The 17,274-nt window shown below is 47.2% G+C and overlaps 1 protein-coding gene across 1 annotated transcript in view; it reads left to right on the forward strand.

The window, feature by feature from the left end:
* Nucleotides 1-15,649, forward strand: part of slc38a4 (solute carrier family 38 member 4) — a 31,262-nt gene extending 15,613 nt beyond the window's left edge. Inside the window, 5 exon segments of the mRNA XM_080537857.1 lie at nt 628-670; nt 672-854; nt 9,317-9,461; nt 9,915-10,012; nt 11,399-15,649. Of these exon segments, the coding sequence (XP_080393983.1) occupies nt 628-670; nt 672-854; nt 9,317-9,461; nt 9,915-10,012; nt 11,399-11,500 (571 nt within the window). The 3' untranslated portion in view covers nt 11,501-15,649.
* Nucleotides 15,650-17,274: the final 1,625 nt, after the last annotated feature.

Below are 17,274 nucleotides of genomic sequence, written 5' to 3' on the forward strand. Positions count from 1 at the left end.
AAATAATAATAAAGAAAAAAAATCGTTTTTTGCGATCGGCCATTTTTGCCGATCACCGATCGAGTCATTTGGAGTGAAATCGGCCGATTTAAATCGGTGGCCGATAAATCGGAGCATCCCTAATAACTACACAGTTTTATAGATCAACTGAATGTAAAGTGTTAGCCAGTTGGATACAATGAAGGTGGCGTGTCAGTGTGTGACTGAGCATATCCAACCCTTGTCCTGTCACACTGTACATATTATCCTTACTGTACTTATCATACTGATACACTGCAATACCGTATACTGTCCCACCATGCAGTCATGTTTTTTGCTCTATGCACCAGTTGCACTCTGGTTAGATGCACCCGAACTGTGTTTGGTTGTCTTAGTACCAACCACTCTGTTCATGACAGTAACGTTTTTTTTGTTTGTTTTTTTCTCTGAGTGGGGCAGTCCCACTCATATTTTTCATTTTATTAGACAGATACAGTGAAGACAGACAGGAAAGTAAGGAGAAGAAGGGAGAGAGAGGGCATGTTAGCAGGGCATGGGCCGGATTCGAACCCATGCCGACATGGGCATAATGTGTGCACTGTAGACCGCGGTGCTAGACCACTGGACCACCCCAGGCCACCATGACAGTAAAGTTGAGTCTAATCTAATCAAAGCATCTAATCTCTCTCTCTCTCTCTCTCTCTCTCTCTCTCTCTCTCTCTCTCTCTCTCTCTCTCCCCCGCCACACAGACAACGTGGAGGCAGAGCTGCTGCACACGTTCACCAAGGTGTACAAGTTTGACACCCTGCTGCTGCTGGTGCGTCTGGCCGTGCTGACCGCCGTCACGCTCACCGTGCCCATCGTCCTCTTCCCCGTAAGTCACTTTACTTTACTTTGATTTATTTGTGTCCGCTCCTCCACCTCTGCTGGCCGACTGGCCCCACCACCTCTACGCCAACGCGGCAGTCACACCGCCCGTCTCTTCACTCACTCCCTGCTGGTGGAGGCTACACCTTAACTGCTCCTCCTGACACATCTACCCCCCTGTACTGTGTCTCCTGAGACACCTGCATCCCCCCCCCACCCATACTGTTTCTCTTGACACATCTACTACCCCCTAGTACTGTTTCTCCAATGTCTATTAATCCTTCCTTCTTCTTTACTTAATTTTTATTTATTTGTATAGCACTTATCAAGACAGCAGTCACAAAGTGCTTCACAGTACATTTGGTAGTATACAGCCAACAAGTGAACAGCCAACAAATAAAATATAATTCATAAAATGGAAACAAGGACTTCACAAAAGCAATGAAACAAATGATCAAATCAATACAGATATCAGAAGTAAAAGAGAGAAAACTACTTATAAAAACACCATCCTATATAAGGGGTTTTCAACGTTTTTTAAAAAGTGGTACAGACCCAGCTAACCTGACAGTGAGGGGGGGATACAATTAGCAATTAGTTCATATACATACACAGGTGTGCTTGAGGATGATAGACAATTGTCTACTTGACAGTAGGCTTGTTCATGAGCCTGATGGCCTGGGGGAAGTAGCTGTTGGTTAGGTTAGGGTTAGAGCCTGGTGGCCTGGGGGATGTAGCTGTTGGTTAGGTTAGGGTTAGAGCCTGATGGCCTGGGGGAAGTAGCTGTTGGTTAGGTTAGGGTTAGAGCCTGATGGCCTGGGGGAAGTAGCTGTTGGTTAGGTTAGGGTTAGAGCCTGATGGCCTGGGGGAAGTAGCTGTTGGTTAGGTTAGGGTTAGAGCCTGATGGCCTGGGGGAAGTAGCTGTTGGTTAGGTTAGGGTTAGAGCCTGATGGCCTGGGGGAAGTAGCTGTTGGTTAGGTTAGGGTTAGAGCCTGATGGCCTGGGGGAAGTAGCTGTTGGTTAGGTTAGGGTTAGAGCCTGATGGCCTGGGGGAAGTAGCTGTTGGTTAGGTTAGGGTTAGATCCTGATGGCCTGGGGGAAGTAGCTGTTGGTTAGGTTAGGGTTAGAGCCTGATGGCCTGGGGGAAGTAGCTGTTGGTTAGGTTAGGGTTAGAGCCTGATGGCCTGGGGGAAGTAGCTGTTGGTTAGGTTAGGGTTAGAGCCTGATGGCCTGGGGGAAGTAGCTGTTGGTTAGGTTAGGGTTAGAGCCTGATGGCCTGGGGGAAGTAGCTGTTGGTTAGGTTAGGGTTAGAGCCTGATGGCCTGGGGGAAGTAGCTGTTGGTTAGGTTAGGGTTAGAGCCTGATGGCCTGGGGGAAGTAGCTGTTGGTTAGGTTAGGGTTAGAGCCTGATGGCCTGGGGGAAGTAGCTGTTGGTTAGGTTAGGGTTAGAGCCTGATGGCCTGGGGGAAGTAGCTGTTGGTTAGGTTAGGGTTAGAGCCTGATGGCCTGGGGGAAGTAGCTGTTGGTTAGGTTCGGGTTAGAGCCTGATGGCCTGGAGGAAGTAGCTGTTGGTTAGGTTAGGGTTAGAGCCTGATGGCCTGGGGGAAGTAGCTGTTGGTTAGGTTAGGGTTAGAGCCTGATGGTCTGGGGGAAGTAGCTGTTGGTTAGGTTAGGGTTAGAGCCTGATGGCCTGGGGGAAGTAGCTGTTGGTTAGGTTAGGGTTAGAGCCTGATGGCCTGGGGGAAGTAGCTGTTGGTTAGGTTAGGGTTAGAGCCTGATGGCCTGGGGGAAGTAGCTGTTGGTTAGGTTAGGGTTAGAGCCTGATGGCCTGGGGGAAGTAGCTGTTGGTTAGGTTAGGGTTAGAGCCTGATGGCCTGGGGGAAGTAGCTGTTGGTTAGGTTAGGGTTAGAGCCTGATGGCCTGGGGGAAGTAGCTGTTGGTTAGGTTAGGGTTAGAGCCTGATGGCCTGGGGGGAGTAGCTGTTGGTTAGGTTAGGGTTAGAGCCTGATGGCCTGGGGGAAGTAGCTGTTGGTTAGGTTAGGGTTAGAGCCTGATGGCCTGGGGGAAGTAGCTGTTGGTTAGGTTAGGGTTAGAGCCTGGTGGCCTGGGGGAAGTAGCTGTTGGTTAGGTTAGGGTTAGAGCCTGATGGCCTGGGGGAAGTAGCTGTTGGTTAGGTTAGGGTTAGAGCCTGATGGCCTGGGGGAAGTAGCTGTTGGTTAGGTTCGGGTTAGAGCCTGATGGCCTGGGGGAAGTAGCTGTTGGTTAGGTTAGGGTTAGAGCCTGATGGCCTGGGGGAAGTAGCTGTTGGTTAGGTTAGGGTTAGAGCCTGATGGCCTGGGGGAAGTAGCTGTTGGTTAGGTTAGGGTTAGAGCCTGATGGCCTGGGGGAAGTAGCTGTTGGTTAGGTTAGGGTTAGAGCCTGATGGCCTGGGGGAAGTAGCTGTTGGTTAGGTTAGGGTTAGAGCCTGATGGCCTGGGGGAAGTAGCTGTTGGTTAGGTTAGGGTTAGAGCCTGATGGCCTGGGGGAAGTAGCTGTTGGTTAGGTTAGGGTTAGAGCCTGATGGCCTGGGGGAAGTAGCTGTTGGTTAGGTTAGGGTTAGAGCCTGATGGCCTGGGGGAAGTAGCTGTTGGTTAGGTTAGGGTTAGAGCCTGATGGCCTGGGGGAAGTAGCTGTTGGTTAGGTTAGGGTTAGAGCCGGATGGCCTGGGGGAAGTAGCTGTTGGTTAGGTTAGGGTTAGAGCCTGATGGCCTGGGGGAAGTAGCTGTTGGTTAGGTTAGGGTTAGAGCCTGATGGCCTGGGGGAAGTAGCTGTTGGTTAGGTTAGGGTTAGAGCCTGATGGCCTGGGGGAAGTAGCTGTTGGTTAGGTTAGGGTTAGAGCCTGGTGGCCTGGGGGAAGTAGCTGTTGGTTAGCCTCTTGGGTTTTGGCCCTGAGGCTCCAGAAGAGGACTCATTATGGGAGCTTTACTATCGTAGTGCCTTCAGTTCAACTCCCTAAGCCCCAAATAAAAACACACCTTTTTAGCTGCTCCACCCCCTCCCCAATCATACCGTCTAACAAACCACAACAAAACCACTACATACACCAACCTCCCCAACCACATCAGACAGGCCAACACCCTGCCAACATTTAAACAGGCCCTCAAAACCCACCTCTTCAAGCTCGCCTTCAGCAGTTAACCCTCTCCCCCTCCCCTTCCCATGTGTCCCCAGCACTACCGTAATTAGCCCCCTATACTTTCTTTTATTTATTTCTTGTTTCTTTTTATTATTACTACTCGATCTTCTCAGTTTGTAAAGTGTATTTGAGTGTCTAGAAAAGCGCTATATAAGTCAAAAGTATTATTATTATTATTATTATTATTATTATTATTATACAGGTTCTGAACAGTTACACCTCGAAGCATTCCCCTTATGATGTCAGCATCTGTGGGCGGCCATATTCTGGCTCTTTAACCTGACACACACACACACACACACACACATGCACGCACGCGCACACACACACACACACACACACACACACACAGCCACAACGTTTGAGAAGCAGTGTTAAGTTAGATTGCAGTGAATCATCTCTTTTTTTTTGCTAGGGTGGCTAAGGGCTACAGTATGAAGCGTTCAACTCCCCTCCACCTCTCCTTCCCCTCCCTTTTCACACTCAGCCCTTCATACCGTATTCCCTCCTCTCTCTCTCTCCTTCCTTCTTCCCTCTCTCTCGTCACGCAGATGTCCTGGCTAAACGCCCCAACCTTCAGTTGGGCCTTCAGTTGGGCCCCCCTCTCTCTTCTCTCCTCCTGCAATACTCCCCCCCCCCAGGTCTTGGTCACTAATCTGTTCAAGTAAGGGTTAAGTAAGCCGAGGCATGAGAGCGTGTCGGGGGACATCCCTCCTGGCCGTACCTGACGCCCCTATATGGCCGCGCTCTATATTTAGGTCGGCCCCCCTCCTGACACGGACGGGCGAGCGAGCCCATAAACAGCCCCGGGGGGGGGGGGGGGGGTCACAGGAAGTGTCACGCTTCTCCTATGTACACACGCACGACACAGGGTTCCTGGTCGGGATTAAAAAGGAACAGGGGTCGGTATGGGGGGTGGGGGCATGGGACAGAAGTGAGAGAGAGAGGGATGTGGTTGTGTGATGTGAGAGAGTTTTTAGGATGGAGGGATTAAGGGACCCGGGGGGTTGTGGTGAAGAGTCTCTCGAGGGGGCAAGTGGAGGAGGAAAGATAGGTGAACATACAGTAGTCCCACCTCTATAGAAGTGGGTAGCGTTGTTGTCGTTACACTAAACCACCAGCAGAGGGCAGCAGAGGGCAGGGGAGAACCTTCAGGGGTCGGCCCAGTGAAAGGAGAGAGAGAGGACGAGGGAGGGGGGGTGGGGGGGGTATGGTTCAGGTGGGGGGCGATGGGTGTGTCTGGAGGTTGGAGGGATTCTCCCACACACACAGCTAGCCACACACACACACACACGGACACACACACACACACGCACACACACACGCACACACACTCAACCCTCACTGTGGGAGTGAGCTTCTTTTTTCTGGTGGAGGGAATGTGAGACAGAGAATCCCACACTGCCCCAGTGGAAGTTTCCAGGAGATAAGCCCTGAGCAGACGGTGGAAAAACACTCACCCTGACCTGCCCTTCAGACAAGAGCGAGAGAGAGATGGAGAGAGAGAGAGAGAGAGAATGAGAGATGGAGAGAGAGAGAGAGATGGAGAGAGAGAGAGATGGAGAGAGAGAGAGATGGAGAGATGGAGGGAGGGAGAGAGAGAGAGATGGAGAGAGATGGAGGGAGAGAGAGAGAAAGAGAGAGATGGAGGGAGAGAGAGAGAGAGAGAGATGGAGGGAGGGAGAGAGAGAGTGACAGTGCACTTCCATTGACTACTTAAGTGGGGGGGGGGGCATGGGGGAGGGGGTACACAGAACATCATCACAACATAATTCAGATTATTATCAATGTTAGGCCGGGGGGAGGGGGGAGGGGGTATACGATGGAATTCCAATATGTACTGTACGTCATTGTTATGTATATTAAAGAGTGTCACAGAATTGTGACAACATGTCCCCGTGTTAGTCTAACTAACCCTAGATCAAGCACCCGCAACATTCTCACATCTACCGAAAGAACAAGCTACTCCTGTAGCCTCCACAAAGCAACACAGTGATGTTATTTGGATTGTAATTTAGTGCTTTTTCCAGTTCTCAAAAACTCTTCCCGTTGTCGGTCGGTTGGCAGTAACATCACACACTGCTGATGTGTAGCAGCACTCACCCGGGCGCTTGCCTTGACCTTTACAATCAGTTGGGTTGAGCGAAGGTCACATGACGCTGAGAGACAATGGCTATGGAGATATATACAGTCGGAGGGGTTAGATGAAAGCAAAGTCTGAGTCAGTCACACGGGCTCTGCCAACTTGTCCTGGTCACTGAATTTATGGAGACGTGACATTTGAGGAAAATCTATCCTTTAGTGCTTTCCCCTTAAAAAATGTTTTGCTACAAATGCTAGAAACCGTCAGTACCAGATTAATGTCTGCTTTGTCTCTCAACCACCGCTGGTCTTGGCACCAGAAGGGAGCGGCGGTGTGTGTGTGTGTGTGTGGGTGTGTGTTTGGCTGTGTGTGTGTGTGTGTGTGTGTGTGTGTGGGTGGATGTCGGTGTGTGTGTGTGTGTGTGGGTGGGTGAGTGGGTGGGTGTAGGTGTGTGTGTGTGTGTGTGTGTGTGTGTGTGTGTGTGTGTGTGTGCGTGTGTGTGTGTGTGTGTGTGTGTGTGTGTGTCGATGTGGATGTGGTTGTGGGTGTGGGTGGGTGAATTTGGGGGGTTGAGAGAGCTTGAGAGAGAAAGATCAAATTAGTATTTCAGATGAATGGTTGTTTTGTTTAATGACATGTCTGTCAAATATAATATAAAAGAGTGAAATACAGACAAAAAATTAAAGCAGTTACAAGTGGCGCTGGTCTGGTTGTGTCAGAGCTGTCAGAGCTTCCTCTCCAATGAGGTTGTTGACTTGCTGCAGTTTGTTGTGTCTGCCACTAGGGGGCAGGTCTGAGAAGGTGAATCCTGTGGCCTCTATGTCCAAGGCAGGCAGTTAGCACTGTACAGTGTGTACCTCACCACTGAGATGCAATCAATCGACAATGAAAATGGCGAATAAGTCATTATAATGTCTCTATTCTACCTCTTCTCCTTTTTTTTGGAGCATACACTTCAAATGTGGTTATTTTTCTTCACCTCGGTTGACCTTTTCACTCTATCACCTTAATGATACTACAGAGCTGAACATGAATCACCCCCTATCTGTCGAGCCAAACCCACAAGCCTTTATGGAACCTTTCACTTCATTGGAGCTCAGTTGGCTGGTTTGGGCTTGTTGCTGTAGCCAGTGGGTCCCAGATAGAGCCAGGCAGGTCTAGAGGCTTAGAGCAGGTCTAGAGGCTGATAGACCAGGTCTAGAGGTCCAGGCTCTAGGTCTAGAGGTCTAGAGGCTGATAGACCAGGTCTAGAGGTCCAGGCTCTAGGTCTAGAGGTCTAGAGGCTGATAGACCAGGTCTAGAGGTCCAGGCTCTAGGTCTAGAGGTCTAGAGGCTGATAGACCAGGTCTAGAGGCTGATAGACCAGGTCTAGAGGCTGATAGACCAGGTCTAGAGGTCCAGGCTCTAGGTCTAGAGGGTTAGAGGCTGATAGACCAGGTCTAGAGGTCCAGGCTCTAGGTCTAGAGGTCTAGAGGCTGATAGACCAGGTCTAGAGGTCCAGGCTCTAGGTCTAGAGGTCTAGAGGCTGATAGACCAGGTCTAGAGGTCCAGGCTCTAGGTCTAGAGGTCTAGAGGCTGATAGACCAGGTCCAGAGGCTGATAGACCAGGCAGGTCCAGGCTGCCAGCCAGCGGCGGCACTCTGCCACATGTCTCACCCCAGTGGGAGCTGTCAGACCAGGACGACAGAGGGGGGGTGTGGGGGGGGGGCAGTATCTCATGGGACCAATATCTCATGGTCCCACTCCAAAGGCTACGTCTGGAGTCTCTGTTTGGCGTTGAATAGTTTGGAGCCTTGGCAGCCGGGTCGGCAGGAATGTCACGCTGAGGCGGAAGGTTTTTTCCACTTTTCCACCGGACCAAATTACGCAACGGCCGCCGAAAGAGGAGCACAGATATTATCAGGCTGGGCAGAGATGTGAGTGGATCGTGACACTTCTGGGTCGTAGTTATTTAGCCCAGCAGGTCTACTACTACTACTACTAATAATAATAATAATACATTTATTTTATAAGGCGCCTTTCATGGCACTCAAGGTCACCGTACCTTACCTCTGCATCTATGTCATCTTGATCAAGGGCAACCGTGGAGTAAATCTAGTCCAGCTACTTCCTGTTTCACTGTCTCTCCCAAGTCATCTGGATGGGAGCTATCTCCTCTTCCATCACGTGTGTTATTTTCTTCTGAATCATTTGATTTTTTATTTAGTTCCCCTTTTAACTTCCACTTAAGCGACCACTAATCTTCCTGGGGTCAACATAAAAAAAAGACATAAAAAATAAAAAAAAGACATTAACAAACAACAGACAATCACGTTACAAAACTACAACAAAAGGACCACAACTAAAATAAAGACAAATCAAAGGGTCAGCTCAGTTTAAAAGTTGTTAACAGGCAGCTGGTATCTCACCAGCTAACAGAGCGAAGGGTAGGATTTGAACAGTACCCGCCACCCTCCCCCCCATCCCCCCAGGATGCCATTGCAGTTAATCCTTCTTCCTTTTTGAATGGGTGCCTCAGGCCCCTCCCTTCTCAAACCCTTCCCCTCGTGGCCATCCTCCTTTTCACCTGATACGCTGCAACCTTTCACCCAGTGAGGCTTTAACTGGGAGCCTTGAGCTGGGAGAACGCTCAGCCTCTTAGCTGCCGGCGGCCTTACTGACCGACTCACTGTAGTCTCACTGTAGTCTCACTGTAGTCTCACTAGTCCCACTGCAGTTGACACACTTGAGTCTGCAGCCATCTGTAGTGAATTAGGTTCGTGAGCGGACGTGACTGACTATTGTTGTCGACTTGTTGTCCTTGTTTGACTGTGTGTGTGTGTGTGTGTGTGTGTGTAGGTGTGTGTGTGTGTACGTGTGTGTTTACGTGTGTGTGTGTGTGTGTGTGTGTGTGTGTGTGTGTGTATACGTGCATGTGTGTGTATACGTGTGTGTGTATACGTCTGCGTCTGTATACGTGTGTGTGTGTGTGCGTGTGTTTGTGTGTGCGTGCGTGATGGAGTGACAGCGTGTGCGTGAAAGAGAATTTCTGCAAGGTTTATAAATAACATTGTATTGCTACAAATTCCATAAAACCTCCTAGCTCACATGTAGAACTGTAATCCTGCTGAGAGGAAAGTATAAACCTAAATACCCCCGGGTCAAGTCAAGACCTTTTGAATGTTGCTTGTGGCAGAAAGAGGTTGTGACGAGGGTTTGCGTTGTGTTTCAGATCCGTTCCTCCATCAACACGCTGATGTTCAGCGGGCGGGAGTTCAGCTGGGTACGTCACCTCCTCATCGCCGCCTTCATCCTCTTCTTCAACAACATGCTGGTCATCTTCGTCCCCACCATCCGAGACATCTTCGGCTTCATCGGTAAGTCTGCCTCATTCCAGGGTTCGACATTAACGGTTGCCCGATTGCCCGGGGCAAGTAAAACATTTGTCGGGTTTGTTTGCGCGACAGCGACGACGCTGCTGGATCCTGGATCTGTGTATCGGTGTGCAGGAAGAACAACGGACGGCGCAGGCGCCAGACCAGACTAGACGATCGTGGAGTGAAGATATTATTAAAGCGTACGCGCCTGTCCACCTTTCTGACGATCAGCGCGTACGCTTTAATAATATCTTCACTCCACGAGTGAAGCGGATAGTTCCTATTATATAAATTCTCATCTAGATCTGTCTCAAACTATGCCGTGTTGGGTCCTTGAATTTGAGGGAATTGAGTCTCGAAAGTCCTTGAAAGGTGCTTGAATTTGATGTTTCAGAAGGTGTGGGAACCCTGTAACATGCTTGTCCTCCCTCCCTCCTCCTCCTCCTCCAACAGGTTCATCTGCCGCCACCATGCTCATCTTCATCCTGCCTGCTGCCTTTTATCTACGGCTGGTCAAGTCTGTGCCGCTCCGCTCCCCGCAGAAGATCTCAGTAAGTGTGGAGAGGAACAAGGGCACACACACACACACACACAGACCCCGCATACGCACACACACACACACACACACACACACACACACACACACACACACACGCACGCACACACAGACCCCGAGCACACACACACACGCAGACACACACTACTCAAACCAGCTCTGACTTGCAGAGATAGAGACACTGCAACCTGTACACTACATAAAAACACCCTCCCACTGCCTTTTCCATAGGAGACACCTAGTAGCAGCATTCCACATTCAGTTTGCCATACAACATCATTGAAAGCATTGACAATGTGCACTGTCATCTGATGTCATCTCCCCTCTCTCCATGTCCTCTCCCCTCTCCTCATGTCATCTCTCCTCTCCATGTCCTCTCTCCTCTCTTCATCTCTCCTCTCTCCATGTCCTCTCTCCTCTCTCCATGTCCTCTCTCCATGTCCTCTCTCCTCTCTCCATGTCCTCTCTCCTCTCTCCATGTCCTCTCTCCATGTCCTCTCTCCATGTCCTCTCTCCTCTCTCCATGTCCTCTCTCCTCTCTCCATGTCCTCTCTCCATGTCCTCTCTCCTCTCTCCATGTCCTCTCTCCTCTCTCCATGTCCTCTCTCCATGTCCTCTCTCCATGTCCTCTCTCCTCTCTCCATGTCCTCTCTCCTCTCTCCATGTCCTCTCTCCTCTCTCCATGTCCTCTCTCCATGTCCTCTCTCCATGTCCTCTCTCCTCTCTCCATGTCCTCTCTCCTCTCTCCATGTCCTCTCTCCATGTCCTCTCTCCATGTCCTCTCTCCTCTCTCCATGTCCTCTCTCCATGTCCTCTCTCCTCTCTCCATGTCCTCTCTCCTCTCTCCATGTCCTCTCTCCATGTCCTCTCTCCATGTCCTCTCTCCTCTCTCCATGTCCTCTCTCCTCTCTCCATGTCCTCTCTCCTCTCTCCATGTCCTCTCTCCATGTCCTCTCTCCATGTCCTCTCTCCTCTCTCCATGTCCTCTCTCCTCTCTCCATGTCCTCTCTCCTCTCTCCATGTCCTCTCTCCATGTCCTCTCTCCTCTCTCCATGTCCTCTCTCCATGTCCTCTCTCCTCTCTCCATGTCCTCTCTCCATGTCCTCTCTCCATGTCCTCTCTCCATGTCCTCTCTCCTCTCTCCATGTCCTCTCTCCTCTCTCCATGTCCTCTCTCCATGTCCTCTCTCCTCTCTCCATGTCCTCTCTCCTCTCTCCATGTCCTCTCTCCTCTCTCCATGTCCTCTCTCCTCTCTCCATGTCCTCTCTCCTCTCTCCATGTCCTCTCCTCTCTCCATGTCATCTCTCCTCTCTCCATGTCATCTCTCCTCTCTCCATGTGGTCTCCTCTCATGTTGCTTCTCGTCTCTGCTTATCTCCCAGGCGGCCATCTTCCTGGTGGTAGGTGTGGTGTTCATGATCGGCAGCCTGTCGCTCATCACGCTGGACTGGATCCACAACCCCCCCGGCTCCGGTGGACACTAAGCCTTCCTCCCGCACAGACCCAGAGGACCGCTACCCCCACCCCGACCCCCAAACACTCACCTCCAACTCCCCAGCCAACATCGCCAACCCCCCAACCCCCCCCTCACGCTTCTGGGGTCGGGCTACTGTACCCGAGGGGTTCCCCCACGGAACACCCAAAGAACCCACAGACTGAGCCTGTCAGGTGCACCATGAGGGGACGGTCTCCGCTTCTCAAACCCCCACCCCCCCCCCCTTTCCACAAAGTATTATCGAGGGGACTCCATGCTACGAGTGAAACAGACTATTTTATTCTCATTTTTAGTTTTAGTTTAGTTTTTTTGTTTGTTTGTTTGTTTTAGTTCTAAAGAATCGGTCGTCAAACGCGGATGGCAAAAAGTAGTGCAGTTCAGGTCCAGGGTCAGTCACGGGAAAGAAACTGGCAGAGCCTGGATATGCACGGTGCAGTCAACCATACAACACCTGCCCTTAGAAAAACCATGACAATGTACTGAGAACCCATGAACCCAAAGAGAAGACAGAGTATCTGGGAGAACTTGTGGTGACACAACATCATGGCGTCATGTCAAGGGGTGGCTAGCCCTGCGTACTTGAAAGGACGGGGGTTCTACACGGACAAAGAATACTTCTAGCATTATGTTTCAAGTTTTAATGTATTTTAACACGTGCAGTCAGACTCACACTAACACATACGACTCATACTTTGGTCATTCAGACTATTAATGAAGTGCCTCTTCGCTAACTTCCAGTGAGTCCTAGGCTGTTTTTGTACACCCATGCAGAATAGCTGTCACTTTTCTACAAATACTTGAGAAATGGGCTTGAAGAAAAGTCAATGTGTTTTCAATATGTATTCATATCAGCAGTTGAACCTGTCTGATCACAGGGAAACAATATTTCAATACAATTTGATATAGTAGATTTTGGTTTAGATTTCTATTTTATACTCTCAGTGACACACATTGCAAGACACTCATAAGACTTGGCTCTTATGATAGCCATACCTATCAACAAGACTCTGACACTGAACATGGGACAGTATTATTGTCACATTGAGACATGGCAATGTTAGGGAGGTTTGAACGTACATGGTGAATGGTACCTACCTGTTTTCTTCCTTTGCTTGCGTTCTTATTCACTTGTGTCTTGCTATAATGACTTTGGGTCAGTTGGTAGCCCAAGGACTCTGAGTCCAAATGTGTCACACACAGAAAAAGAGGCCGCTGTTCTAGGTCAATTGCAACAATCGTTATCAACTGTTGATATCATGGGTTTTGATATTCTCCATATACGGCAACCCTTATCTTACAGAAATTCTGTAACAAAAAAGAGTTTTAGTAAACCTGGCTGTCAAATGCAACTATAATGTTGTGGCTGTTTAAGTTTTGTCTTCCTTTCATGATAGAACTCCATATAATTTCCCATTTAACTTTGTTGCAATTGACACCGAAGTCCACCAGCACTGTTTTTTTTTTGTTTTGTTTTTTACTTGGCACAGACATCTCATAATATTCCATGGGAATGTTTTTTTTTCCATCCCAATGTGTGAAAGAATTTCTCAGAACACGATTTCATTTTGCAAAAACAACATAAACAAAAGACCTCTTGGCTGAACTTACTTGTTGTAAGTCGCTTTGGATGAAAGCGTCTGCTAAATGTAAAAGAAAGAAAAAAGTCAAATGTAAGGCCCAGATAAGTGGTGTTTGTTTGTGGTCACCACCTTTAGTTCAGATTCAGTCATTATGTTAAACCTGGAGAAGATAAGAGAAATGAAATAGACCTATTGTTACCCAGAAAGTCTGGGTCTGGTGTCAGCATTAGAAGCCATGTTAGCGAATCGTAAGTGCATTGTACATTTTTTTAACAGCCTCAGATCACTAGTACAGCAGCAAAGTAAGCAAACCATCGTACGGTGCATTTTTGCCCTCCCGAGTCACTTCACAACCACAACAAGCCCGTTAAACATAGAATTCATAGTTTTTTTGCCTTTACTTTGATGAAGTCTGCAGACGCCTTTCCAAACAAGCACATCAATGAATTACAGATCAAAAACTGTTGTGAAACGCACATACGGTTATGTTATGGGGATGTTTGGTTTCATAGACTTACTGAATGTGTTTATAACCTTCATAATGTGATGCCATCACACTGATCTTGTGCCCCATCAAAGTAACCCAAATCTGTTATAAATCTAATATTAGAATCTATAATCATTTAGGCTATAGGTTTAAGATTCAGATGGGTTCACGCAAGAATTGGAAAAGCCAACCTTTGCCGCTGATGTGTTTAGATGCCCTGCCGTTGGTGGAAATAATATCTCCCAGGCTGCTCTGGAGAACTCCTTATGTGAATATAAGAACTGGAACAGAGAAAGCTGATCTGAGTGCAGTGTTTCCAGTCTATCAATGATTGATATTCATTATATGTCCATCTCTGCCCTTACAGTGCTCTTAAGATGCATTTAACAAACATTTTCTCTATGAGTGTGTTTTTAGGACAAAATGTTACTTTGTCGTTCTTCAAAATAATGAATTGTTAAGATCAAAGATGAATTGTTACGCTTCAAAGGCTTAAGTTCCATCGCTATGGAAACGAGGCCCTGGTCATCAGCTTGTTGTTATGTTTGTCAGAATCTAATGGGTGCTTAAACTACACAATGTGTTTGTTTTTATTATAACAACCTCTCTCAAAATGTCATTTTTGTAAAAGATTAATAAGTTCCCTGCAAAATATTCAATTTGTGCCTTGTTGAAAGAAGTCCTTGGTCAAAGCAGATGACCACATTGATAGTTTGCATTTAGAGCCTAGTATGTGGTGCCTGTTTTTAAAAAGGTGTTCAAGCGTAACTAAGCTAAGCGTGTTCAGATTGATCCAGCCAAAGTGGACATTTATGTATATTACGTGCATGTTTTGGATGACAAACATGGTCTTTTTTGACAATTGTATATGCTTTGTAAATAATCTATTATATGGTACACTCACTGAATTGTTTGTGTGGGGGTTGTAAGGGATTTAACTGAAACCTTCTGCAATGGTTATTTTACTATTAAGTGTTTTAGATTTTTTTGCTGTATGATGATATTTTTTTTCTTTATGGAAGCTTGTACATTTGTAGAAAAATTGGTCTTTATTATCCCTCTTCGTGTCTTTATATTGACCTATTTGGAGTATACCCAGTCGGTATTGGATGAATTTATAACAGTTTGTTTTAATGTTTGATTCATGGACCTCTAGTCCAGAACAATGCTAGTAGTAGAACCGTAGCATTGAGGTCTTGCATGACATGGTGGTGATGGTTATTGTCTAGGGTGAGCTGAACTACTTGATGCTTGCCATGTGGGTGGGTAATGCCAATTTGAAGTCAATGAAATTCAAGCCACAACAAGTCATATTCTACATGCGCTATATATGGAATAGGAGCAGTTTTGGGAAGTTCCCTGCAGAGCCTTAAGAATGTAGCTGTCAAGCTACAGTGGATTGGAGAAGAGAAAAAAAACACCATTGTGTGAGAAATTCTGTGCCATACTATCAATCACACAATCGGAAAACAAGCCTTTAGCAGCGTCTACCCTATAAAATGGCATTAGATTCAAAACGTTTGATTCCATTGTAATTTTTTAGAAGATCTTCTGGGTGTGTACTGTTTTTCCAGTTAGTTTTTTTGAACATTCAAAAGGGCTCATTTTCCAATGAAGGACCAGAGACAGGACACAAGACGTCAGGGGCTCAGACACTTAAAGGAGCAGATTTTATAACTATACCCTCAAAGCTATAACTGTATGCTCTCAGTGTCTCTCATGTACAAAGGCAGGAAATGCTTTACCTCACCCCTGTTATCATGCTTATTTTACATGGTCAAGACAATGACCTAGGCAGGACTACAGAGATTGTGTGTCATGCTTTTGACAGAGTAAAGTAGGCATTGTGGAAGTGGGTTTAAGACTATGTATTCCCCAAAAGCATCTGCCCTATTTGTGTGTCATCTAGCCACAGAGAAGAACTGGCTCGGTGCTCTGCCATGTGTCTGCCTCCTGTGGATCAACTAATATTCAAATTGTATATTTTCGTGAACAAAGGGGATTTGTTTTTTATCAGTGAAGAACTTTGTTTCAGTATCACATAACATGAACAATAAACATGTCAAATCAACTGCTCCCTGTGCTGTTTCGTGACGTTAGATGAAACCACATTTAAAAGTAGCCTCAACAAGATTTTTTATTCACAGCCACACACTTAGTTGATAGTAGAATTATTCTTTATTGGTTCAATTTGTTACGAAGGAAGTTCTGCTCTGCTCTCAACCTCCCAAGGAGAACACAGACGACAGGCTCAGCCAGCACAGCGTGTCTTGCTCACAGTGGGCAGAACGGCGGGAGACGGTACTGTACTTGGATCTGAAACTTGTGGTTAGTGGTTAACTCCATTGCAGCGATTCACATGAAATGTAGACTGTGGTATTATAGACATTACCCCAATATAACTACACAGCTAAAGAAATTTAAAAAGCTTCTAAAAGCTTATGCCACTAATGAGTTCTCCTACCTGTGCTAATTAGAATCACCTGGGTTAGTGCATGTTGGTGGGTAAGTACTTCCACTCTTTGAAAAAAGGTTTCCCACCTCTGAATGCAAGTAAACAAATCATTTGTCACCAAGCTTTCCTGCAAGAAACATCTCATGATGGGTAGAGACAAATAACTCTCCCAAGACCTTCGCAACAACATTGTTGAGCAGCACAGTAATGGCACTGGTTACAGACGGATTTCTCAACTCCTAAATGTTCCATCGGGGCCATTATCCGCAAGTGGAAGGAACATCAATCGACCATAAACCAGCTACGCACAGGAGCTCCTCGCAAGGTTTCTGACCAGTCAAAAAGTGAGTCAGAAGAGCCAAGGACCTCTTGGACCACTTGAGCAGAGCTCCACAAAGAGCTGGAAGCAGCGGGTACAGTTGTCACAAAGAGAACAATAGGCAATGCACTCCACCGCCATGGTCTCCGATCGCGATCACACTGGAAGACTCCATTACTGAAGAGAAGGTATGTTGAAGCTTGTTTGAAGTTTATTTAAGATTACCGGTACTTTTCTTGCAATGACTGATGTATAGATGATTCACTGACAAATGTATTTGTTGTAAGTCGCTTTGGATAAGGGCATCTGCTAAATGCCAAAAATGTAAATGTAAAGCCAATTGTCCCATAACTTTTGGAAAAAGTTGAAACGGGAACTATGCATAAAAGAATGTGTTGTAATTTCTGAATGGTGAAACCAATATGTGCACAAATACCATACTGTAACGATCCTGTATGAGGCCCCGTTAACAGCTCCTCCAAGAGAGTTAACTCTTGTCTAATGGTTAGCACGGCCGTCGGTTATGTGGGAGGTCGGGGTTCGACTCCCGCATGGGGCGAGTTACACTAGAAGATTCCCGTTCGCTACACTGGTGTCAGAAAGTTGGGATGGAAGGAAGGCCATCGGAGAGGCGTGTCCACGTGAGGGACTTGACATATTGAAGCGTGAGGGCACGCTCTCCCGAACGGTGAGGATTGATTGATTGATTGAAAACTTTATTAGAAGATTTGCAGAAGTAGGTACATGAAAGTACATATTACATACAAGGTCAACTAACAGGATAAAAACCCAAGAAAGCCACTGGCTTATTTCAATTGGGGTCCTTGATTCTCAATTCATCGTTACATGTAAGACAGACAAAAAAACTAGTACTATCTACAAGATAATACAGACAAATAACTATTACTATCTACAAGATATA

This window comes from Nansenia antarctica (genome assembly GCF_963989245.1).
Source record: "Nansenia antarctica genome assembly, chromosome: 8".
NCBI classification, from domain to species: Eukaryota; Metazoa; Chordata; class Actinopteri; order Argentiniformes; family Microstomatidae; genus Nansenia; species Nansenia antarctica.